This window comes from Melanerpes formicivorus, unplaced genomic scaffold (genome assembly GCF_026170545.1).
Source record: "Melanerpes formicivorus ecotype bairdi unplaced genomic scaffold, bMelFor1.0.p_v2 SCAF_33, whole genome shotgun sequence".
Lineage (NCBI taxonomy): Eukaryota > Metazoa > Chordata > Aves > Piciformes > Picidae > Melanerpes > Melanerpes formicivorus.
This window is the reverse complement of record NW_027142385.1, coordinates 6683833-6708872: the sequence shown is the minus strand read 5'-3', so window position 1 is coordinate 6708872 and position 25040 is coordinate 6683833. Positions and strand designations below refer to the sequence as shown.

Sequence of the window (25040 nt, the reverse complement as noted above, 5' to 3'; positions counted from 1 at the left end):
GAGCTTACCAGGCTGCCAATGGCTTCAGAGATGGGCAAAGCCCCCAAAATCCTCCAGGGACTTTTCTGCACCTCCTGCACCCAAGCATATGCAGTGGTCTCACTCTTTGCTGGCTCTCAAGAGAGGGCTGCACCCACCTGCAGAAGCTGGTTCCCCCTCTCCTCCAGCTGCAGGAAGCTGCAGCTCTCTCTGTGGCACAGACACTATGATCCAGGATGGAAAGGTTGGATCCACAAGATCATTTGGGGCCCTTCTCCAGTTGTGCATCTCCTCAAGAAGCTTCCCCAGCAGTCCCTGCACATAAAGCACTCAACTGAGCTCTGCTCTCTGTCAGGTTCAGCTGCAGTCTTCTGGGGCCACACAGGGAGCAGGACAGAGCCAGGGGCTCTGAAAATAAAACATTATTTAGGCTTTTTTAGATTAATTGGTGCTAATTGTCTTGGGAGGCTCAAAAATAGCTGCTAATGGGAAATGGGGAGGCAGGCTGAAGGTGAGGTGTGAGCAGAGGCTCCTGCTTGCCACATTAACCCTGGACAGAGGCTGTGCCCTGCCCAGTGGGCAGCCATCAGCCACTGCCAAAAGCAGGGAGACCCTCTCCTGTCCCACTGGGATTTATCTCCCTGCACCTCCAACCCTGACATCCCCCCAGCAGCTGCACTTACACTTGTGTAGGGTCAGATGGAGCCTTCCTGCTGCCACAACAGGCTTTTATCATGAGACCTGCAAGAAAGGCACCTGAGCCTTCCTGACTTCAGGCTCCTTTGATTTATGGATTCACATCCTTCTCCTTACTCCTGCAAGCATGGAAGACCTTCAACCAGCTCCCAGAGAGCCTCAGTCTCCTGCACATAGTCCAAGCACAGACACAAGGACAGCCAAGAGAGAACACAGAATCTCTGCTCACCTCATGGCTATCCTAAATCCAGAGGAGAGGACTGGCATGGGATGGGACCACATCTATCCATAAGCAGTGGGTTGAAGGAGGTTGCTGCCCATCACCTGGATCACTGAGCTCTTCTGTCTCACCAGTAACAGGGCTCTGCTGGTGACCAACAAAGGCAACAGGGTGGCCTCTGGGCAAGCTGTCCAAGTGACCAGCAGGGACAAGCTGCTCACAGCCTATGGATTTGCCTGCTGGAAGCTGGGCAATAACAGACAAAAGCCCAACCTGTCCCAAGGCTGTGTTGTCTCCTGGGAGAGCTTCCAGCACCACTGCCCTGTCCTGCAGCTGCTATCAAGGATGAGGTATGGAGGAAGCTGGTTTGAGTATCACAGAATGGCAGAGATTAGAAGTGACCTCTGAAGATCATCAAGTCCAACACCCCTGCCAAAGCAGGACTGATCCAGGCTCCTACACTGCTACAGGTCTGTCCTTCAGTGAAAGCCAAACCCTGCATTGTTAGGGTGCATGCAAATACAAACACAAGCTACTGCTATGGAAAATATTAGCTGTGTAGACCCACCACCAAGCAATGGAAAAGCAGAGAGCACAGCTCCAGCAAGCACAGCCAGCCCATGCTCCCCTTCCTGCCTTCAATCCATGCACAGGGAGCAGCTAGATCCATCAGATCCATCCACCCACCAACCATGCCTGGGTGCTCAGCCCCTGGCACGGACACAGATCACTGCTGGCACCCTGGAATGGGTTGTCCAGGGAGGTGGTCGAGGCCCCGTCACTGAAGGTGTTTAAGACCAGGCTGGACGAGGCTCTGTCCAGCCTGATCTAGTGTGGGGTGTCCCTGCCCATGGCAGGGGGGTTGGAACTAGATGATCCTTGTGGTCCCTTCCAACCCTGAATGAAACTATGAAACTATGAAACCCACAGAGGCTCAGCCACGCTGCCTCCTGCCCTGCTTTGCCCGAGCAAGAAATGATCATGCAAGAGACCCAAACAAAATCCCCAGCCCCTGTGTCATCTGGGGTCACCCCAGCTCCAGTGGCTGAAGCAGAGTTATGCTGATTTACATCCCAAAAGAAGCTGGACCAGGACTTTTTTAAGCTCCTCTGGCATGTGCTGTTCATCACGGGAGAGAAGCCGGAAGGCACAAAGTGCCCCAGGCCCAACAGAAACCCTCAGAGCAAGTGAAGAGTTCCAGGTTTTGAGAGAAGTCAAACATTTAGGCTTTTATTGCTCTGGGTCTGGCTTGGTTTCATCCCTCTTTTTTAGCCTTGTTCTCTTTAAAGTGACAGCTTCTAGGAAATGGGGAGTGTTAACATCTCTTTTACTGCCTCATACCACTTAATGCCTGACAATTTGCTGGGAGAAAGGCTGTGCAAGGAGGAAAGCAGACCTCAATTATGGCTTCAAAGTGCCAATAACTGAACACTCAGCTACAGTGAGTCAGGGGAAGGAGAATGTATTTTGGGAGCTTGGTTAGTCAGCTCCAGCCTGGATCACTGGACCAGGTGGTCTGTAGGTCTTCAGTATCAGCTAGTCCAGCCATCAGCTCAGCACCACCATGCCCACCAAACCATGTCCCACAGTGGAGGTTCCTCTGCCAGAGGCTGTTTCTCAGAGTTTTCCAGCTCCATAGGTGGCCTCCACACTTAGCCAGGTATGGATGGAACAGGGGCTTCTCAGATGTGCTCCCATAAGCTCCCCTTGATCCTCAGCCCAAAGGACCTTGGAGGTCCTTGGTGTCACTTCAGCACAGCTGAGGGCTTGCACATGGGGCAGCCAGTGCCTTCCTTTTCGCCTCCTGTGGTTGATGTACAAGCACAGGCTTGTGTTAAATCCTGTCTCCTACCTCCTCTCCACAGCTTTGATTCACAACCTGACCTCAGTCTGGGAGGAGAAGCAGCAAGGGGGGCACGCAGTGGGAAGAAGCAGGAAGGGGCTGTACCAGCAACAGGAACACCCCAAAGACTGCAAGATAAGGAATTAATCTTTATCTCTGGGACCTTCAGCACTGAAATATCTCACTAAGGACAAGGTCTGAGGGTGACAGCAAGGCACAGAGGCAGTGATACCTCTGCCTTGCTTCTGTTTAGAGCAAAACATGGGCAGGGCATTGCAAGGGCAGCTCTGGGACCAGCCCTGAGCAAGCAGTCCTCAAGCCATCACGCCCCAGATAAAGGACACTAGTCACACCATGACCCACACAGATCCCACCTGCCCTGCCCACATCTCTCCTGTCCCACAGAGCACGTGGGAGGCACCTGCCTCTCAATGGTGACCAGCTCTCCTTCCTGCTAACCTTTTGTCCTCCTTATCATCTGCAGGACAAAGGGGAGAGAGCAGTTAACACAGCACACCTCACAGGGGTCATTTCTCCTGCTTCAGCACCCAAAAGGGTCAAGTGTGGACAAGTGACCCAGAGACCACAGTCTGGACCTTTTCTGGCTTAAATTCAGAAATGTGAAAACCACTCTCAGCACCATCTGAGAGTCTCCTCAGTGCTGAAGGGACTCCCATGTAGGGCTCTGCAGGAGTGGTTTTAAGGCAGCCTCCTCTGGCCACCCAGATAAGCAGGGCAAAGGGTAGAAAGGGAAAGGCTTGGGCTGGTGCTGTGCACAGGGAGCCATGCACAGCTCCTTGGCAGCTGGTCTCTCACGAGCCCAAATCTCAAGTCACAGAGTTTTCAGCCATACAGGTACCATCCCCCGGGAGGAAGTGGGGTGCCCAGAGAGAGGTAAGTGCATCCTTCCACCCAGCATCCTGAAGCATCAGGAGATCTCCTGCCTCACCTCTCCTTGCTGGAGATGCTCCCTCCCTAGGCACCTTCCCAATCACACCTCCCCAGGACCAGCTTCTCCTCCCTGGGATGCCAAGGAGCCTGGCAGGTAATTCTGGCTTTTACTCCTAGCGTGCACCTAGCCTACCTCCCAAATCCATCCCTCTGCATGAGGGGAAAAAAAAGTAACTGAATGAAGGATGAGAAACCCCAAAGCCTGACAGAGCTGCCAGTGCAGCCCCAGCCCCACAGAGCAGAGCTGCCCTGGGGAAGGGTCAGGCCTGGATTTGGTCCCTCAGGCACGACACTCACTGCAGCACAGCCTGCAAGACCCAGCTCTGCCTGCCTGCCTCCCTCTCACTCACACACCCTCATTGGATAATTACAGAGAAAGCCAAGGCAAATCCCAATTTTAGTGCCATTATAAAACAGAGAGGGGGAATTCATTACCTGGCAGCTGTTAATATTTAAGGAAGAAACTGCTAATTTACCTCTGAGGCAATGAATGCAGCAGAGGCAGTGCAAGAAAATGCTGCTGCCACCCCCCACCACCTCTGTGCAGTCACTTTGCAGAGCCTTTTTTCTCTCTACCCATTACATTCCCTGCCTCCCATGCTCACACCAAAGTCCCAGCGAGAGGCAGGGCTCTGCTCTGCAAAACTCAGAGTCTTGGCTCTGTGGTCTGTGCTGCACCCCTAGACTTGGAAGAGTATTTTCAAATCTTCCCTGGCCCACACAGCATCTGTGCAAGCAGCCCACCTGAGCCACAGACCAGGAGCTGAAGGCAAGAAAGGCCCCAGAGCTTAACACAAAGACTCACACAGACATATGGGAAGAAAGGTCAGACGGTTCCAGGTGGCTCCAGGGAGGCAGCCAGGTCACTGCCTGCTTCTCCAAGCAGTCCAAACCCCTGGAAGAGCCTCCCAATACCTGCCAGACTCCAGCCCTGGGGAAAGTTTGCCAGCACATCCTGCCTCCAGCTAGGAAATCTCTCAGTGCAGCCTCTCTCCCTAGTCTGCATCTGCCCAAAGCCCTACTGAAGGTCCCACAAAAGAGGAAGGTACAGAATGAGCCATGGCTCAGTGTTTACCTGCTCCCTTCCAGGGCTGACAGCAGCACAGCAGCCTCCAGGTGTCATAGGAACAGTCTTAAATTTAGCAGCAGGCTCCTTCCCTCTCCCTGCCTCTGCCTTCTCTCTTCCTCTCCATCCCCCTCTGAGATTCTTGGAGCATGTTTACTCCAGAAAGTCTGACCAATGATAATGGCACAACTACAGTCATGTAGGCAAACAAAACATCAAGGCTGTGGGATGAGGGAGGGTGAGAGTTTGCACTGCCCTTGCACTGCAGAAGTTTACTCAGCAGTGAGACAGAGAGGCTACCTCAGCTTAAAACAGAGGGGAAGTGCACAAACAGAGCAGCAGAGGCTGCTTGCTGCAGTCCCTCGTGTTTAAGCTCCTGAGAGGCTGCAAGGAAGCATCAGTTTAATCTTCTCTCAAACAATAGAAGACAACCAGAGGAAAGATGCTTTGGGGCCACAGCTCAACTGTCTGGGGGAAGCCTCTCAGGCTGTGTTTAATCCTTGCGCCCCAGCATCCCTCTGGGCAATTCCACACTCCACAGGGAATCCACAGGGGATGGATGGGGGGCACCTGACTGACATCTTAGCACTGCCTGGACAGCACATGATTCAGGAAGGACATGCAGGACCTCCCTGCCCAGCTCTGCCATGGATGCCACAATGCCCTCCAGCTCTGCTCCCTGCCCAGCAACACCAGGAGCTGAGCCCTCCCGACACAGGGTCAGCCAGGAGCATCTGCTCTGTGCATGGCCCCTGCAACCTGGCAATCCCCCAGTAAATCAGGGGAGAGAAAACCATCAGAAGAGCTCTGGCAGCCTGCCTCTGGGTTTATGGTTGCTTCACAGTGTAATCATAGCAAGGTCTCTCACAAACATCTGTCCTAGGGAGTATCTGGCGATGCAGCGTGCTTGCGAATCCTTCAGCGTCTAAACGCATCAGCAGCTCAGCTCTGCAAGCCATCACTGCCACCAGACACAGCTCCCCTCTCTCTTCACTATAAATGGTCTTTGCTGAGGACAGGTCTGAAGAGGGAGGAAGTCCTCCCTCAAGCTGATGCACTCCCCTGGGAAGAGGAGAGTCCAGATGAACAGGCCCATTTCTAGAGCAGGGACCAGCGAATGCCAGGCTGGATCACCAGGTCCAACCCTCCTAGGCAGCAGTGCAGCTGAAATGAGCTGGCCCAGCACCCTGAGCCTTACAACTGCCCCATGCAGGAGGATCCCTTGGGAGATGATTCCAATGTCCAGCTGTTCTCATGAGGAAAAGTTACTTCTGGACTCCACTGGGAATCTCCCCAGCAGTAACTTGTCCCCATCACCCCCTGACTGCTCTCCATGGGACTCCTTGTAAAAAGGGAGTCTCCCTCCTCCTGGTAGCCACCCTTTATGTCCTGGTGCATGGGAATAAGGTCTCCCCTAAGCCTTATCTTCTCAAGGTTCCTCAGCCTGGTTTGATCTTACCTCTTTCCATGGTTTTTGCTCTATCTGTTGGACCTTGACCCAATAAAGAGCTTTGGTACTTCAACTGGGACTGGCACATGAACAGTCCCCTTGACCTCAGAGACTGCTAGACTTAAATGCAAGGCCCAGAACTGGGGCAGCACTCCAGCCCCTCCTGAGGCAGCTTCTACAGGAATATTCAGCCCCTTTCTTCCATGGAGCCTCTGCCTTTTGTTCCACAGTGGTTGTGATCTCAGAGAGGGGAGTGAGGGACACACAACCTCTGCTATTTGTGCAGTGTTAGAAAAACTCCATCCCCCCAGTACCCCTCTACAATACAGCCATGCCCAAGGCCATCAAGAGCTGAAGCATTGTGACCTTCTCCACAGCAGAGCAGAAGGGTTTAATTTATGAGCAAGCCTTTGATGTCTTCCAAGCTTCATGTGGTACAAACCCTTCTGCTTTGATGTTACTTTTGAGAGATAGGAAACTCAGAAGGTGTGTGGTGCCTGAGTCCCAGGAAGCACTCGGATCTGACCACCCACAACTGCAGGCACAGGGAATGAACACTAACATGGGTACTTCTGCTCAGGGCTCTGCTACAACAGAGAGAAAATACGCCCAGACACAACTCACCCTCATCAGCTTCTCCAGACTGAGCCCACCTTTGCTCTCACAGCCCTGAGTATTCCCAGGGGAGCTCCAGACCTGACCTCAAAGGTGAGGAGCACCCTGTCCTCACCCATGCCCCAGACCCAGGCAATGTTGGTCCTTCTCCTCCCAGCAACCACCAGCCATGACTGGGAAAGTCCCCTGCTTCCCAGGGCCATGGGAGGGGTAAAGCAGCCCAGCTCTTTGCCCTGCCAGGAACAGGACCCTCAGGCATGAGCAACACCATCATGTGCAACACCAGCACCTTGCACAGTGGCAGCAGGAAGGTCTAAGTCACACAGAGGGACCTGCCGTGGGCCCTGGCATGTTCTCCTACCTTCTGCAGCACCTGGGCCATGGCTTCTATCCATCCCAGCATCCCCATGGCTTTGCCAACAGGCTGAGCCCTTCTCCCAGGTCCTGCCAGAGCTGCCAGCAGGGACAGGCTCCTCTCCATCCCCAAGCTCTCCATCCCCTGGCTTTTCCCTGCCTCCCCTCCCCGCCTCCTCCCATGGGGAGTTTCCCAGCAGCTCAGTAATTAGCATCATCATCACCAAAGCTAATAACACCACCACAGCTCCTGCCATCCAAAGCTCAAACAACTTTACAGCCATCATCACGCCTCTGTAACCTCCCCAGGGTAGGCAGGGAACAGCATTACCCCATCACAGGGGTGGGGAAGAGGGAGGCAAACCAGAGGCAGGCGCTGGCAGAGATGGGCAGCAGCAAACCCAGGAGGTGTGACTCAGGCACCTCACCCGCAGGACCTCCCTGTCCCGGGGACCTGCAGTGAGGCCCCTTTGGAAGGAGGTCAGGAGCTGTGCAGGACTGAGCCAGAGATGACAGCACTCAGCTGGGGCCCTGGGAGTCCTGGGATGAGGTTTTTTTACCCTGGGCATCCCTGCTCACAGCCTTGAGTTCCCCTCTGTGAAATGACCCTGGCAGGGCAGCACATGGGACACATGGGAGTGAGCGTGCAGTCTGAGTTCCCAGCTTCTGATGGGACACAGCAGGCACTGTGGCATCCCATAAAAGCACCTTAAATCAACCAGCAGAGCTCACCTGTAATTAAGGGCCTGCTGTTTACTGATGGATTAAAGAGATTATTTGCTTTGAGCACTCACAAAACGAGGAAGCTGGGGGGATTCTTGTCTGAACAGCCTGACCAGGGAAAGCTTCTCTTCCACCTCGGGTGGAGCTTGCTACATCTGATTGAAGAGGTCCCATAAGGATGGGAGCTACAGCTTGTGCCCACCCACACAGCAACGTGGCCCTGGTAGTGCCCTGACAGATGGGGACACAGAGCACAAGGCAAGAGGCTACTTTGCTCCCTGGCAAGCACCTGCAAGGTGACTTTGACTTTAAATGTTCTGAGGTCTGACCTGTGCTCCCAAGTCAGGCTGGCCTGATGTCAGCTGGGAGCCCCAACACAACCCAAAATTCACCCACAGGGACCCAGCCTTGTCCTCCAGCACACACTGCAGGAATGTTCTGCTGGCAAAAGTGTCCTTTCTGGAGGCCATTTCCTGTGGCATGGTCTGAAGATGCCCAGCTGGTAGAAGCCACTTGCTGGCGAGGCTCTGCTGCCTGCAAGAGGGGTGATGAACCATTCATTGCTCTGCCTGGACAAACAGCATGCATGCAGCACTGCCAGGCACTGCAGGGATCAGGGCAGAATGGCAGATGCCTCCTGAGCTTCTCCAGCTTTTGGGGACCTCCTGGATTTCTGGGGGTGTTTCAGAGTATCTTAGGAGAGGAGATATCAATACAGCTACCTTCACTTTCTGGGTGCATTGGCCAGGGCACAACCTAGTTGAGAGCTGTGGCCTCCTTGGCAGAGAAGGATGGCAGGAGGCAATGCTGGGAGGCTTTGGTGTTTGCCAAGTAAACTGCCCTCTGCCATTCAGGGAGCATCTGCCTACAAAGGCACCATCATGCTACAGAACTCTGGAGCTGCTGGCCTGAATAAAACCTAATAAACCACTTGTCAGTGTCATTTTTATGGGCTGTGGACTATGGGCCATTAGACACCAAATAAGGGACATTCTTTAAACCTAAGACAGGCAGTTGCCATCCTCCTCCAGCCACAAGCACTGCTGAGTGCATCGATCCATTCTCTCTTGGGATAAACCAGGATGTGTTCAGTGTCCCCAAGGAGGGAGAGATCATTTCTTTCCCCAGACACTGCTCTGCTGAACTCACCCTACACTGCTTCACTACCACATGCACCACTTGTGGCTGGGAACTGAACTAAACATGGATTTTTGGGGCTCAGAAATCCAGAGCAAGCAGGGAGCTAACACACACACACAGAGAACAAAGTGAGAGCACAGAGGGAAGAAGCCTTGGGAGAAGAGTTGGTGAAGGACTCAGACTGCAGCAGTCAGGTAGGGCTCAAGACACCCCCCCCGCAAGAGCAAACCCTGGGCTGTGTGTCACAGAATGCACTGGGGTGAAAAGGAGCCTTGAAGGTCATCTTGGCCAACACCTCTGGGATGTCTCCAGGAGCAGGGACATCTCCAAACAGATCAGGTTGCTCAGGGCCTCATCAAGTTTGACCTTGAATGTTATGTCCCTGCTGCTGGGTCCCCTGTAGGGCAGGAGCAGCAGTGTGCTTCCATCAGTCAGGACGAGCAGGAAGCTCATGTCTGAAAGCACCTCCTGTGACTGGGGAATCCATGTCCATGTCTTCACTTGTTCCTCCATGGGCATTAACCAAATCCCCATGTGTACTGTCACGAGGCTGCTGGTGGCTGCCAACGTCCCAGGGGGGCCCTTTCTTAGACACAGGCTGTGTGCTCAGAGCTGTGCTCCCGAGGAATGCTTTCTGCCTTGCTCTTGATGGAGCATGACTTTGGTTTGGTTTCTGGCTGAACGTCCAAGCTAAAAATACAGAGCTATTTTGGGCAGAATTGTGCCTTTTTTTCCTCCTCCCTTTCTGGTTTTGTATTGCCTTGGATGCCCCTGTGCTGCTGTCCCTTTTCTGGCTCAGATGAGCTTTGTTTTCCTTCTCAATGATCATGCTTGCACCGGTGAGCAGTAGGAAATGCTTTTCCTGTTAGAGCATTTCCATCAGCACTGTTGGGAGTGAAGAATGAGCTCACAGAAGTCAGAAAATAACCCAGTTGGTGTAGAGATCCTGTCTCCAGTGGTCAGAGAACTGAGAATCAGGAATGTCTGGGGTCCAAAAGCGATGTGTGCATGCACACATGCACACAGGTACAGTGGGATATGCTCCCCTCTGTGATCCACAGACCAGGAACAAAGGACTCGGTGCTAGAAACCCTTTCAAGCAGCGCTCTACAGACAGGCTTCATCACGAGCTCTGCAGCTCAAACCCTTTCTTACCCAGCAGGAAAAATGCTTCAGGTCACTTTTCTGGAATGACAAGTGAGAGTGGTGAAGCCCTGGAATGGGTTGTCCAGGGAGGTGGTTGAGGCCCCATCCCTGGAGGTGTTTAAGCCCAGGCTGGATGAGGCTCTGGCCAGGCTGATCTAGTGTGAGGTGTCCCTGCCCATGGCAGGGGGACTGGAACTGGATGATCCTTGTGGTCCCTTCCAACCCTGACTGATTCTATGAAAAACCAGGCCTATCTATCCTGGCTTGGATTTATCCAACCTGGAATCACTGCCTGAGCACAGGACCATGACTCTGTGCTACAGCCTCACACTCTCAAACACTTGTGTGATCATTTAGCCTCTGCTGCAGTGCTCCTCATCTCCTGGCAACAACGAGCTGAGGACTTGGGGCTTTCTCACTTGAGAGCCCTGAGTTCAAGTACCTCCAAGCCCCTTCCCATGATCCAGAAACATGCCATCCTTTGTGGGTGTGATCCCTGTCTCTCTGGGACCGAGAGCAGAACCAGCACAGCTGCAGGAAGCCTCCCAGTACATTGTGCTCGCCGCATGTCACAACAAACACGAACGCAGCCCAATAAACAGCTCCATTGTTCAGGGTAAAGACATCAAAAAGGCACCTGGAGAGCTTTCCAGGACATGGAGCTCCACCACCTTCTGGGAAGCCAAGCACAGACTGAGTCAGAGCTCTTCAACACCCAGTGTTACTTGCTGCATGCCAGTAAGCCACAAATCACTGACATCAGAGACAGCTTCTCTTGCCAGCTTCTGCTCTTTAGGAAGCCAGCTCCTGAAGACTTCCCTCCAAACAGAAGCTCCCAGACAATTATTTCCTATCATCTTTGTCTAATGACTGAACAATTCAGACACCACTCTGGAGCCTTATCAATGATCAGGAGGTGAGGAAACAGGACCAAAGGTCTCATCAGATGTGGCAAAAGCAACCAATGTTTTTGGATGCTCACCAAAAGCCTGAGGAGGGTTCTGTTTCTTGAGGGCAAGGAGCCCACTGCTCATGAACCTGGGAGGCTGATCAATTCAGGCTCCACACAGCAGGGTCTCCAAACTGCTGTGCTCTTATGGAATTCAGGGCATCACATCCTGACAGTCCCAACACCAGGAAAGTTCAAGTCTGGACTCCTGCCCCTCTAAGGAAGGTTCCAATTACCACCAGTAAACACCAAGCTCTCACAAGCCAGTTCATGATGGGGGTTGGTAGCACAGCTCTGTTGAAGGGATGGTGATGCTGAGGCTCAAAAGGGCAAAATGATTTGCCTGCAGTTGCCTAAACACTCAACAGCAGAGCTAAGTGCAGGCTCTGTTTTCCACTGCCACCTCCACAGCAGGTTAGAGATGAGGTAAGAGGCAAGTTTCTCACAGGCTGTAAGAAGCTCCCAGAACAGCACTGGAGGAAAACAAACAAACAACAAATCATCTTCCTACCGACTGTGACACCTGGACTCGGACTTCACTGGCGTCCAGTGGGGATGTGCTGGACCCCTGGGACCTCCTCTCTGAACCGGCTTGGTGCTCCTGGTATTTCTTTGCCCTCGCAGGCAACGACAAGAACTCCTTCCCCGAGATCTTCAGGTCTCCCACATGGTGGCTGTCCCCGTTCTGGTCCTTGGGAAAGCAAGAAAGAGTCACTGCACAAACTGCCTGCCTCGGGTTTACACAGAGATCTGCTGGCAAGCCTCCACCAAACAGGAGACACACAGGAGGAGGAAGCTAACGTGCAGTTTGGATGGTGAGAGTTGCTACTTATCATGTGTAGGGTTGAACAAGGACATCTTGTCTAACTCTACAGCGTGTGAATTTTGTCAGTGGAGAAGCAGCATCCCCCCAGCAGCACACAGAGCAGTTAACTTCTCCACAGGGAGAAGCAGCATCCTCACAGGAAAGCCAGGTATGGAGGTAGAGACATGGTTGGTTTATTTCTGAGCACAGGGTATGGTGGATGAAAGGTCCAGGGGCAGGCACTGCTGCTAGTGCTTCCTGACAACTGTGCTCATACAGACCTCTTCCAATCACCATGGCGAGCTCATCCTGCCCAGGATACCAAACTCTTGGCACAAATCCTTCCACTTGCTCTATCTCCACTTCCTCCTAGTGCCTGGCTGTGGAGCAGCCCACACCAAGATCAGGGAGAGCCCAACCATGCCCCAGGGAACACAGCTATAAACCCCACAGAATTACAGAATCATTTTGGTTGGAAATGACCTTTAAGATCATCCAATCCAACCACTATCTAATTCTACCAACTTTGGTGCTAAATCACATCCACTAGCCCTGCGTCTCTGTGTCTTTTAAACACCTCCAGGGATGTCAGATGCTCCACGACATTTTCCACCTCTAGGATTTGAGTCCCAGCACAGATGGAGCATTGCCTCCCTCAGTGTCTCCAACCTAACAGCTTCCTACAAGCCACATCAACACAGAAGCATAGAAACATGAATGGTTGGAGCTCCATTCAGCTCCCTGGCCAGCCCTCAAGCTGCCCCAGGCACATGGGGACTGCAGGGTAAAGGGACTACAACAGATGATTATAAGGAGTCTTCTGCTCTCTCACTGCTTTCCTCTTCTGCTCTCTGAAATGCCTGTGCTCAGTGCTCCCATGGCTACACAAAACACAGGACTATCACCCCTGGGTAACACATGGGGAAGCTGAGTGAGAGATCACACATCTCCTGAACCCTAGGCATTGCCCCTTCTCTCTGCAGCTCCTCACTTGGCTTTTCCAGAGCCTGCCCCATGCCTGGCCCCTGCATTCCCACCCCTTTCCAAGATATCATAATATCAGTCAGGGTTGGAAGGGATCACAAGGATCATCTAGTTCCAACCCCCCCCACTAGACACCCCACACTAGATCAGCCTGGCCAGAGCCTCATCCAGCCTGGGCTTAAACACCTCCAGGGACAAGGCCTCGACCACCTCCCTGGACAACCCATTCCAGGGCTTCACCACTCTCATGGTGAAGAACCTCCTCCTCACCTCCAGCCTGAATCTCCCCACCTCCAGCTTCAATCCATTCCCCCTAGTCCTATCACTACCTGAGATCCTGAGAAGTCCTTCCCCAGATGCACCTAACTAACACTTCTCCATCCAGAGAAGCATTTCTGAGCTGCAAATCATCCTTTTATCAAACATAAAACACTGAGGAGATTCCCCAGGGTGTCCTCACTGCAGCAACTGCATGCAGGTGAAACGATGCTTGGGCACAGCTCAGGAGGTGACCTAAGGGCCCACGAGGTGGGGATTTTAGGGCACATACAGCAGAAAGCCAAGGACAAGGTCTGAATTCACAGCACAATTGTGTGCTGTAGCCTAAAGGACTGTTCCTTTCCTTGCAATACAAACAGGAACAGTCAGAAGTAAGAAGAGATTCATTTCCCTAGATGCTACTGATGGGCCCAATCACAGCCAGGCCAGTGTCAGCTTTTGGAAAGATGTCACAAAAGTGGATTTCACAACCAGAAAGACACTGCCTTGGTTAGAGGCTTCAAACTGTTCAGGTCATGACAAAAATGAACAGATGACTCAATTATGGCATGTCAGCAGCTTCAGGGTAACAACCAGCACACCATAAAGAGATTTGCAGCTTGGTAGAGAGAGGGGAAAACAAGACCCAGTGGCTGGGAGCTACGATGAGAGATGCTCAAAACAAGGAGTAAGGAGCAGGCTGCTCAGGGAAACAGCATTTCTGGTGTCTGCTGGGGTGCCCAAGCCAACACAAGTGTGTCCTGGCAGTTATGCTCTGCCCAGACACACAACTTGGTGCAGACAAGAGCCCCTGTCTGTGTGCTGTGTCCCTGTTGGCTTCGAAGGCTGTCCCTGGCAGAGAAGATGGGCAGAGAGGATGAAAAGATAATGAGAGGGTGCTAGAGAGATCACAGCTTGCTCCACTGATTTATTCCCTACAATCTTATCACCCTCACCATAGGAAGCATGAAGCAAACAACCCTCTCCCTGGGCTGTAATTACCTCTCCCTAGGAGCTGCAGCAGGCAAGAGGAAGGGGAATTGCATCCAAAACACACTCTCAAGGACAGCTGAACTCACACACACCCCACAGGACCACAGCAGGGGGAACAGGACCCCTCATGTCTAACTCCATGGTTACAGACTACCCAGAGCTCCTGCTTACTCCAGAGCTCCCTGTGAAATCCCTGAACCCTGTCTGAGCTGCTGAATGAGACTCAGCTGTTACAGCCAAGAGTAGGAACCCAACAGCATTAACCACATTAAATGGCATCAGTAGGAAACAACCCATCAGCAAACCTCTCCCTGCCAGCATGCTCTGGGCCAAGCTGCTCCAAGGAGGACACACATGGAATGTCTCCCTGACACTGGGCACTGCTGTCCTGCCAGCAGCACCCCAGAGGTGGAGCTGGGCAGGAGACAAAATGCCCAGTGAACAGCTGGGAGAATGAATACAAATACAGCAGTGTGGTTAGCCTGTAACTCCCAAAGGTTAATCCAGTGCTTCCAGTGCTTCCTGGGATGTTTAGGCTCCCAGATGGTTTTGCAAGGCTGAGGTTGCTTTCCACTGACTGTCTGCACCAACCTGAAACTTGGGCAAGTTTCTTCCCTCTGTGTCTTCTCTAAGAGGGTAAATTCCCAGAGGTGCTCAGCAGAGCTGTGCCTGGAAAGCCTTGACTGAATGTGAATTATCTGTGCCAAAGTCATTCCAAGAAAGCAGAGCACAGCTGCCTGCCTGGCCTGCTCCTCTGGGAATGGCCCTGACTGACACCCACAGCAGCACCAGTGCCTGCTGCTGGGCAGACCCAGCCCTCCTGCGCCGGATTTTCGGAGCAACTGGAATGCTCCCTGTGTGTGGAAAGGCTCAGTGCCCCCCAGCTGTCTGCAGCTCTCTGCCCTGGGGAGACAAAACGCTGATCTGCTTGGCTCTGACATTTCCAGCAGCAAACCAGAGCAGAGGCAATTCTCAGAGCCTCCTGCGATTCACCAGCTCCTGTCCCTGACCTCCCTGCTCCTCCTCCTGCTGAATGCCACACTCCAAGTCACCAAGATCTGCCACCAGGCTCTGAAGTGAGTAAAACCACTAACGATTATCCTCTCAACACAGGGCTGCCTTTTCTCCAAAGCACAGGAGTGGCTTTTTCAGCTCGGAGTGAAGTGCCTTTTGCAGCCAGACCAGCTGTTCCCCTCCTCCAAGCTCACTAGAAGCCCTCTTTGGTTAATCCCATCGACTCCAATGATATCTGCTAACTGCACACTTCCCTGCAAACGAAGCCAGTCAAGAAGCCATTACAGATTCCTACTGACACTTAATCTTCCCGGCCAGACATCTTTGCTTACCTTTTCAGAGGGGAACTTCAAGAGGTCTAAGCTGTCCATGCTGTTCCTTTGGAGTCTCTTTGGCCTGGCTCCTGCAAAAAGAACCCACTCTGGCATCAGGAGGGTGTCACTCACTGGCAGCACTAATGCCACACAGGCAAAACTCAAACCATGGTAGACCTTCCCCTCCCATTAACTACAAAGTCAGAAGGATGAGAGGCTGCAGCTGGGCTGTCCTTGAGATCCAGGCCTGGGTTTGTCCTCTGTTGTTTTGGGTCTTTTTCAAAGCACTGTCACAGCAGAGTCAGCAGCAGCTTGGGCTGAGTTTGCTATCAAGCCAGTGTCTGGGTTACAGGGTGACCCTGATCCCAGCCTAGGTCTCTGGAATTCAGGAGTTACAAACCTCCCTCTAAACCACAGAAGTCACAGGACTGGCATTGAGAAAAAGCATAACAAACCCCACAGTTTAATACAGCTGTGGGTTTATTGCTTTGACTTCATGTTTTCAAGTTAAAGAATGCCTCTGGGATGCAGCTTTGAGCTTTTCTCTACAGTCACAAGGGGCTGGAATACTAAGAGAAAGAGCAAATATTTTTTAGCTGTCATAGGTCACAGCCTCTAGGAGAGCAAAACCTCACCCTGAACCTGACAGAGGACTCAAAATCTGGCAGCATTCTCCATATTTGTTTGAGATTTCATAAATCCACTTTAATGCAGTGCTCCAGCAATAACAGAATGGGTGAAGCACAGCTCAAATGGCCCTGAGATGCCTTCATCACTACTGGGAAAAATCCTGCCCTTTCCCCCTCCTGCTCTCCTCCCCTGATCTCTCTTGAAGGTTCAGTTTGCCTGAGCACCACATGACAATCCCACACCAGCAACAGCAACCAAGGCAGAAACTAAAGCTTTGGACTCAAGGTCCCATGACAACTTCCAAGCTTCAGGGGAAATCCTGGGGGAGGCTGAATAAGATGCATGTGAAGTGAAACCCATCCCCATGCTGAGCCCTGAGAATGGAAACCACTGAGCTTTGTGTGGTTCCTGCAACAACAAACTCGCCAAACCTAGAGGCTCCTGCTTTCCACCACCTCCTAAGCACACCATTGCTTGTGTTCCAGCAGTGCCCCACAAACCCTCTTTGAACCCAGGGTGCCACTGAGATGCTCCCTGGACAAACTTAACGAGAGAGAAGGCACAAAACTCATAAACCAACTGGAGATTGAGTGGAACAGACAGGGTGATTCGATGGCAAGAGCCACCAGGTAGCAGAGATCCCTGCACTAACACACATCCAGCTCAGCCAGGGCTTTGGATGTGACCACAACTGTATCTAAACTGCCACCAAACTCCACAACCACCACTGCTTTGAAAAGTTCAATCTCAGCTTCATGAGGTGCAAAGAGCAGCTCAGATTGGCTGGGACTTCACTAAAGCCACAAAGACCTAAATCAGCAAAATATTTCTGCATCTTTCTGTCTCCCTGCTCCAAAGAGCACCTTAGACCAGCTTCATTTCGAGGTGACTTCATCTGTAGGCTTTGAGTTCAGAAGGGGCTGACATCAAGGTTGGTGAACAGGCACAGAGCAAGCCTTGATGTGAATTCACTGAGGGCAAGGGAAAAGCCTGGGCTGATAAGCACTTGTCATTTCTAACCAGCTCCATCCCCTCTGCTCTACAGAGCCAGATGCTCACTTGGCAGCAGCTCAGCCACAGCAGGATTTGATCCCGGAGGTTGGTGACTGCTGCTGACACTGGCCAGGGGTCAGACACAGGGCTGTTGTCCCTTTGGAGCAGGCAGGGGGAAGGGGCTCTGCTGCCCTCAGCAAAGCAGACACAGCTCCTGCTTTTTTCCAGTTTCATCCCAGACTTTGCTTATCTTCACCGAGGTATCTTATCTTGGTATCATGTTTGCTAACATAGCTCCTGTGAGCAGGATGGGCAAGGCTCCTGCTGCTGCACACCAGTGAGGTTACTTGGTAGCTGAACACATCTGTTATCACAGGCTGGATGTGCACTCAGCCATCAAGAATGAAGCTACCAAGCCTGAGCCCTCTCCCACCATAAAATGGAGAGAGCTGCACCACTCTTGGTGGGCAGCCACAACCTACCACTCTGCCAGAGAGATTATTTCTCTCCATGCAGGACCCCCCTGCTTCTGTGTCCTAACCACCCACACTCCCCCAGGACATCAGTGATGTTTTCACCTGGGGGTGGGGTGGCAGAGCTCTTAAGCTGAGGTCTTGTATCAACTCAGTGGGAGATGCAAATGTCCCACACTCAGCTCCCATCTCTCCACCATGCTCCCACCAGCAGCTCCTGGACATTGGCAGGGAGGAGGTGGCTGAGCACTGGTAGGGTGGTCCCAAGCCCCTCCCACGCTGCCAAATGAGGCTTTTGGCTGCTGCCAGATTGGTCAGGCAGAAGCTCAGGGAGGAGAAGGCAGCGGTGGGTGGTGCCTGGTGGCTCCCAGTTACGCACGATGACATTCTGAGCATTGCTATAGCTGCTCACAACTCTCAGGTTCCCTCAGAACAACCTCTAGTCTTATTTGTGGAGCAGTGAGGTGGGTCTGGGATTAAAAGCACCTCCAAACACTTAGTGTGATGGCAGGTTTGGGTTTCAAAGCCATGCCCAAGAGGTGAGGCCAGCAGCTGGAAGTGAGCGTGCGTCACAGCGGCTTTTAACAGCCACTTCCAGGAAAGCAAGACAGAAGCCAAGTGTGCCTGATTAGATAAACACACAGCACTTCCAACAGCCCAAGGAGTCCTTAATTACACACCTCCATCCTCAGGTGCTGTTGTACATTTGCAATAACATTAAAACCGCTGGCCAGAAACCATTAATCCCTGCTCTGAGGAAAGCTGCCTTCTCCTCTCTTAATTTAATAGCTGCAGTCAGCTGAGACCACCCCAGCAATTAGGGCATGTAGAACAATTTGTCTTCTTCAGCTGTTTTGCTGCTGCTCCTCTGCTACCATGTTGGGTAGGAATGACAGGATTGTTTGGGTTGGAAGAGTCCCCTAAGATCACTGAGTCCAACCATCAGCCTGGCACCGCCGTTACCATTAGACCATGTCCCCAAGTGCCACAGTCACAGGTTGCTTGAACATCTCCAGGGATGGGGACTCCACCACCTCCCTGGGTAGTCTATTCCAATACCTGACTGCACTTTCAGTGAGTAAATTGTTCCTAACCTCCAGTCTAAACCTCCACTGGCACAATTCGAGGTAATTTCTTCTCCTTCTGTTACTAGGGAGAAGAGACCAACAGCCACCTCACTGTGACCTCCTTTCAGAGAGCTGTAGAGATGGAGAAGGTCTCCCCATAGCCTTCTTTTCTCCAGACTAAACCCCCCCAGTTCCCTCAGCCACTCCTCATAAGACTTGTTCTCCAGCTGAGAAAGTTAGGAGGTAGCAACTCAACTTCAGAGCCATCCAACTCAATTATTTTCACAGGTTCACAAATTGCACCAGGTTGGAAGGGACCCTCAGAGGCCACCTTGTCCAACCCCCTGCAGTAAGCAGGGAGACCTTCAACTAGATCAGGCTGCCCAGGACCACATTTTCTTCCAGAAGGAAACACAATCAGCACAGGTCCAAAAGCTGGTCTTGCAAAAGCTCAAAGTTCTACCATCAGTACTCACTGGGAGCATGCAGACCATTCAAACCAGCAGCTAGAGGAATTAAGAGGCTACCTGTCAGCCAGGGCTACTGGAAACTGGACCAACACAGGCAGCAATCCCCACCACACCACACCCATGGGAGCATCTCCCCTTCACTCCACAGCAGACTCAGCAGCCTGCACATACTCCTCTGCCGGGAGAGCAGAGGGATTCCCATACTCACAAGCACCCATGACACAAGGAGTCCCATTAACTTTCTCTCTTCAATCAGGACATTCCCTTAGGTGAGGTGGCTCCAAACACAACTTCCAGGCTGCTCCAAGATCTCTCTCCCAGGAACCCCTGAAGCATCACCTAACAGCGACAACAAAATTCAACTCTGCCTCTTTTCCCCCTGCTGCCGACCGGCAGGGGCGGCAGCAGCAGCCAGGGATGGCAGAGCCTGACCAGCTGAAAACCTGGGTCTGTTCCTCTGGAAGGTTTTCCTCCTCTCTCTCTCTCTCCCCCCAGTATTTATTGGCATGTTTACCAAGCCTGATGCAGAGCAACGGAAACCTCAGGGGCATTTCTAAATGCTCTCTCTGTCTTGAAGGTTTACTGAGGTCTCCAACAGAGCAAGCTGAAACCTTCTTGTGAAGATCAGCTGAGCAGTGCTCCTGACTGCCCGTATTCATGCCCTGTTTTCCTGGAGCTCCTCAGATGTTGTTCTTTTCACTGCCCAGCTTCAGGCTTGCTAGAGATTTTTTTAAAATATATAGTTTTTCAAAATCTCTTCCTCCCCCCCCCCGACCTCAACCCCCCCATGAACCAAGGGGAGTGTTTTGCACTTTCTGCTGCTGCAGCTTGGTTCCTGAGGGGAGTTTAACGGCTTTCACCTTCTTGTGCTTGAAAACTTCCATGAGGCAGCCAGCTCCCTCCCTGGAAGAGAGCAATGGGCTTCACAGGGAGGGGGAAGTCGACTGCAACAGAGCACAGGCTGATGCCTGTGTGCTTGCCTGCAGGCACATGAAACATCCTTGCTTCCCCCCAGCTCTCACATTCCTCAGCCTGACAAATGCTGCTTATTCTCTGTCTTTGGGACACTAACCCAACACATCCACCTCCTCTACCCACCCAAACCCAGAATCACCAAGGTTAGAAGAGACCTCGAGGATCATCGAGTCCAACCTGTCACCACAGACCTCATGACCAAACCATGGCACCAAGTGCCACGTCCAATCCCCTCTTGAACACCTCCAGGGATGGGGACTCCACCACCTCCCTGGGCAGCACATTCCAATGGCGAATGACTCTCGCAGTGAAGAGCTTTCTCCTCACCTCGAGCCTAAACTTCCCCTGGCACAGCTTGAGACTGTGTCCTCTTGTTCTGGTGCTGCTTGCCTGGGAGAAGAGACCAACCCCCAGCTGGCTACAACCTCCCTTCAGGGAGTTGGAGAGAGCAAGAAGGTCTCCCCTGAGCCTCCTCTTCTCCAGGCTAAGCAACCCCAGCTCCCTCAGCCTCTCCTCACAGGGCTGTGCTCAAGGCCTCTCCCCAGCCTCGTTGCCCTTCTCTGGACACCTTCAAGTGTCTCAATGTCCTTAAACTGAGGGGCCCAGAACTGGACAGTACTCAAGGTATGACCTAACCAGTGCAGAGTACAGGGACACAATGACTTGTGCAGAGATGGGGATGGCTCCTCTGCATGTCCTTGCAGGTGACAAGGTACAAGAACCTTTATCTACCATCTCCTTGGGCTTTTTAAGCTGATCAGTGCAGAATGACACTGGGCTCTGCATGCCTGATGGAGACACTAAACCAGAGAGCTCACATGGCACACACAATGGGCACAGCATCTTCTGCCACATTCTTCTCCTGTCCCCTTGGTATCCATCACCAGCTCCTGCCTGGAAGGGCAAGATCAGTACAGTCCCCAGAGTGAAGAACTGTTTCTGTGCCTCAGAGTCTTTGGTTTTCAGAGTGCAATTAGAGAGGAAATGCTCATGAAGCAAACATTCTCTAGCAGTGCCTTGCTACAGTGTGATGTCTGCACAGCAAGCACAAGGAAGTGTTGCATGGTAGGATGGAAATCACCCCATGGAAACCTGCAGTAGGTCAAAGCTGGGCAGACAGTGTGGGCAGTCTTCTCGCTCTAAGGGCTGTCTCCAATATCCAACTGGTGTTCCTGAGACATCAGAGTTGACAAGATGGAGCAGAGCACATGTAGCAGCGACTCAGGGAGCCCTGCCAGGAGCTCTCATCAAGTTGACATGTGCTTTGATAACTCCTAGGCTCTCCCCCCTCTCCAGCAGCTTGGAGAGCTGCCTACTCCATCCTCTTTTGAGATGAAGCAACCCCCTCCCAGCACCAGTTCTGTCTGCAGCCCAGGAGCACTCTCTGTCCCTCTGGGGTGGCTGCACCAGAGGGAGCAGAATTAAACCTGACAGTGGACTCCACAGAAGCCCAACAGGGAAAGGTCATGCAGCCAGCATCAGCCCTGCTGTGCCTGCAGTGCCCAAGCAGCGCACAGCTCAGCAGCAGCGCTTACCCCATGGAGCAGGAGCTCTGCACCCCAAAGAACACAACAAATCCTGACATAAGCACTGGCTGTGTTTTCATGGAAAGGTCATTTCTCTCTGTACCTCTGCCAGCTGAGATCCTGACTTGTCTTCTCACAGAATCACAGAGTGGTGGGGCATGGAGGGGACTTCCAGAGATCATCCGTTCCAACCCGCCTGCCAGGGCAGGATCACTTAGGGCAGGCCACACAGGAACACATCCAGGTGGGTTTTGCAAGACTCCAGAGATGGAGACTCCACAACCCCTCAGGGCAGCCTGCTCCAGGGCTTCATCACCCCCACAGTAAAGAAGGTTTTTTCCTCATGTTGCAGTGAAACTTCCTAGGTTCCAGTCTGTATCCACTGTCTTTAGGGTGAATTCTTCCAGCCCAGAACAGGGCATCCCCAACAACTGTACAGACCCCAGCATCCCAGGAGCTTGATTTGGGCAGATAACTCAAAATAATGATCAATAAGATTAAATTAGACCAGTCAGCAAGCTGTTTGGAGTGGGAGAGGGGCCTGGGTAAGCCCTACCAAGCCGAGAAGTGGCAGTGGAGATATGGTCCAACAATTCAAATGCTCATGGAGCATCTCAAATCATACTCTGCTGACATCTAATCAGGAAAGCTCTGTCAAGCTTCTGCTCCATTATTACTGCAAGATTGTTAAAGAGGAAAGGGGGAGGGGGTGTGTGGAAAAAGGCAAGCACAGCAGCAAGAAAAAAAGGAGAGGAAAAAAAGCAGCAGCAGCAGGCTCTAGTAGGACAAGCATCTCATTTAAGGTTTTAATTAGTCTTCAAATACATAATGGGTTCTGGCACTATAAATCCACTTGACCTCTATTATTGCCAGCACTTGCATGATAAATGCTGGCATTTGTTTTCCCAGTTGTTACTGGGATGGAACAATTCTTTTCTCCAAATGCACTAAAGAGTATCAGTTATTTATGATGACTGCTCCCTACAAGGCTGGCACCAAGCTGCTGTGTGTTGATCCATGGGAAAGACCATCTGCCTACCCCCCCAAGCCTTCAGACAGGAAAGGACCAGGGGAATCCTAACAAACAGCTCTGGCCCCTTCTGTGTCTGAAGGTAGTGCTGGATGGGCAAAACAATAGAACAGAACAGACCAGGTTGGAAAAGACCTTCAACATCATCGAGTCCAACCTACCACCCAACACCATCTAATCAACTAAACCATGGCACCAAGTGCCTCATCCAGTCTCTTCTCAAAAGCTCTTGTCCCTCTCAGCTATTTGAGGGCTTTGAGTCTGCAGAAAAGCCAAGAGCAGGAATGGCTTAGACCAGGCAGGGTAGTACACATGAAGGTAACAAAGGCAGCCCACAGCTAAGGGCCAGGGAAAGCTGGGGGGAGGTTGTTTTCAGCTGGTGTCACATCAGGCTTCCTCAGGAGCACTTTGGTCCCACACAAGGCCTTCCAGCCTCTGATCTCCAATATCAGAGCTGGAAGCCAAAAGCACAGGACTGCAACCTCTTCTGCTGGGAAGATTGGGCTGCAGCCTGCTTCATCTGAGTGCTGTATTCATTGGCACACAGACAGCACGCAGCTGAGCAAATATCAACCTTCCAGACAGATCCTGAACGCTACAAAAACCTTCTCCAGAATAACAATTTTGCAGATTTTTTTTTTCCCACCTCACCTCTCCATGGCAAAACTATTCCTTTAAAAAAAAAGAAAGGCCTGTGCAACATGCAGGGACAGAGAGAAATGACTTCTGAATCGAGATGCTCATCTGCCTGATTTGGCAGGAGATGCTGCACGTATGTGTCATCCAAGCTTCACAGCCTCCAGAATCCAGTCTGACAGCTGAACAACTGGCTGAAAATAACAGCAAACCCTGCACATCTACCTGGCACCCAGGAGCCCCTCAGCTGCACTCAGGGTGAGCAGCTAGCACAGAGGCTTCTCAGATGGGGAGAAGGAAGGAGGAGACGCTCTGCACCACATGCCGGGAGAGCTCTCACGTTCGTGTGGGACAGGTAAGGCTTGAAGCAAAAGTTCTCCATGGAGATGGAGGTGGCACAAGGGAATTACTTCCCCCCAGTGGGAGCAAACCCAATGTAGCTCAGAAAAGCTGCAATCTTTGATTAACAAGGTGATCTTACAGCTTGCAGCTTTACAAGCTGTAACTATCAGCATGGCTCCGGTTTCCCCCCTTGTGCACAACAAGCACCAGGTTTTAACTAAGCAGGGCTGGCAGAAGGCTTTTTGCAGCAAGGTGTTGGGAACTCAGGGCACAGGGTTCAGGCATTTTCACAGAATGGTTTGGAAGGCACCTCCAAGATCATCTAGTTCCAAGCCCCTAGACCAGGTTGCTGAAAGCCTCATCCAATCTGGCTTTGAACACTTCCAGGGATGGGGCATCCACAGACCCTCCAGGCAGCCTGTTCCAGTGTCTCCCCACCCTCACTGTAAAGAATTTCTTCCTAATCTCCAGTCTCAATCTCCCCTCCTCCAGCTCCAAGCCATTGCCCCTCATCCTATCACTACCAGCCCTTGTAACAGGTCCCTCCCCAGTCCTCCTGTAGCTCCCTTCAAGAAGTCTGCTCTAATGTCTCCCCAGAGCTTTCTTTTCTCCAGGCTGAAGAAACCCCAACTCTCTCAGCCTGTCCTCACAGCAGAGGCCTCCCAGCCCTCAAACCATTTTTGTGGCCTCCTGTGGACCTGCTCCAACAAGTTCTTATCTGTCTTATGCTGAGGACTCCAAAGCTGGACACAGCACTGCAGGCAAGGTCTCAGCAGAGCAGAGCAGAGGAGGAGAATCACCTCCCTTGACCAGCTGGCAAGGATTCTTCTGATGCAAGCCAGGACACGGATGTGTGTTTTGGTGTGCAGAGCACCCAATCATGCAACACCTAACAGACAATCAAACACAAGCCTTGGAGCTTGTGGGAAGCTTGGAACCCTGTCAGAGGAGGCTTCCTTTAACCATGAAGTCCCTCAGGCAATGGTCTGCTCAACAGATTAACAGCTGTGGGGACAGGAGGGTTTTCAGGGAGATAAACTGAAGCGGGTGGAGGCACATAACCTCAGGGCTAACTTGAGAACTGCCATCAAGGGCTTGGCAGCAATACTTGGCTTGCTTCTAAGAGCAGGATTTTCTCTGCCAGTATACAGCAGAGCCTCATGACCTCCCATCTTCCATTATCAGCTTGTGTTGAACAAGCAGAGATCAAAAAGAAACTCAATTTGAGATAGAAAGTGACACACAGTGATTAAGAAAGGCAACATCTCCAGCAGCTAGACAAGCCCAATTACAGCAGCTGTCCCCTAAACACTGACTCAGAGAGGAGAAGGGAAAGAGCAACACACGTCAGAGCCTTGCAGTGATCAAACACTGACAGTGAAACCCTCTAAAACGAGG

General features: G+C 52.1%; 1 protein-coding gene across 5 annotated transcripts in view; it reads right to left on the bottom strand.

Annotated features, from left to right (window-relative positions):
• The window catches only part of GPSM1 (G protein signaling modulator 1), an 86746-nt gene that overhangs the window by 18298 nt on the left and 43408 nt on the right, over window positions 1-25040 (bottom strand). For 3 of the 5 annotated variants that reach the window (XM_068155875.1, XM_068155876.1, XM_068155877.1), the window contains 2 exons: window positions 15519-15589; window positions 11644-11823 (listed from right to left, as the gene is read on the bottom strand). In XM_068155875.1, coding sequence (XP_068011976.1) covers window positions 11644-11823; window positions 15519-15589 — 251 coding nt within the window. Of the gene's footprint in view, window positions 1-7181; window positions 7310-11643; window positions 11824-15518; window positions 15590-19341; window positions 19685-25040 lie in introns of those variants that run through there. The other 2 variants (XM_068155878.1, XM_068155879.1) reach the window with 2 other exon arrangements.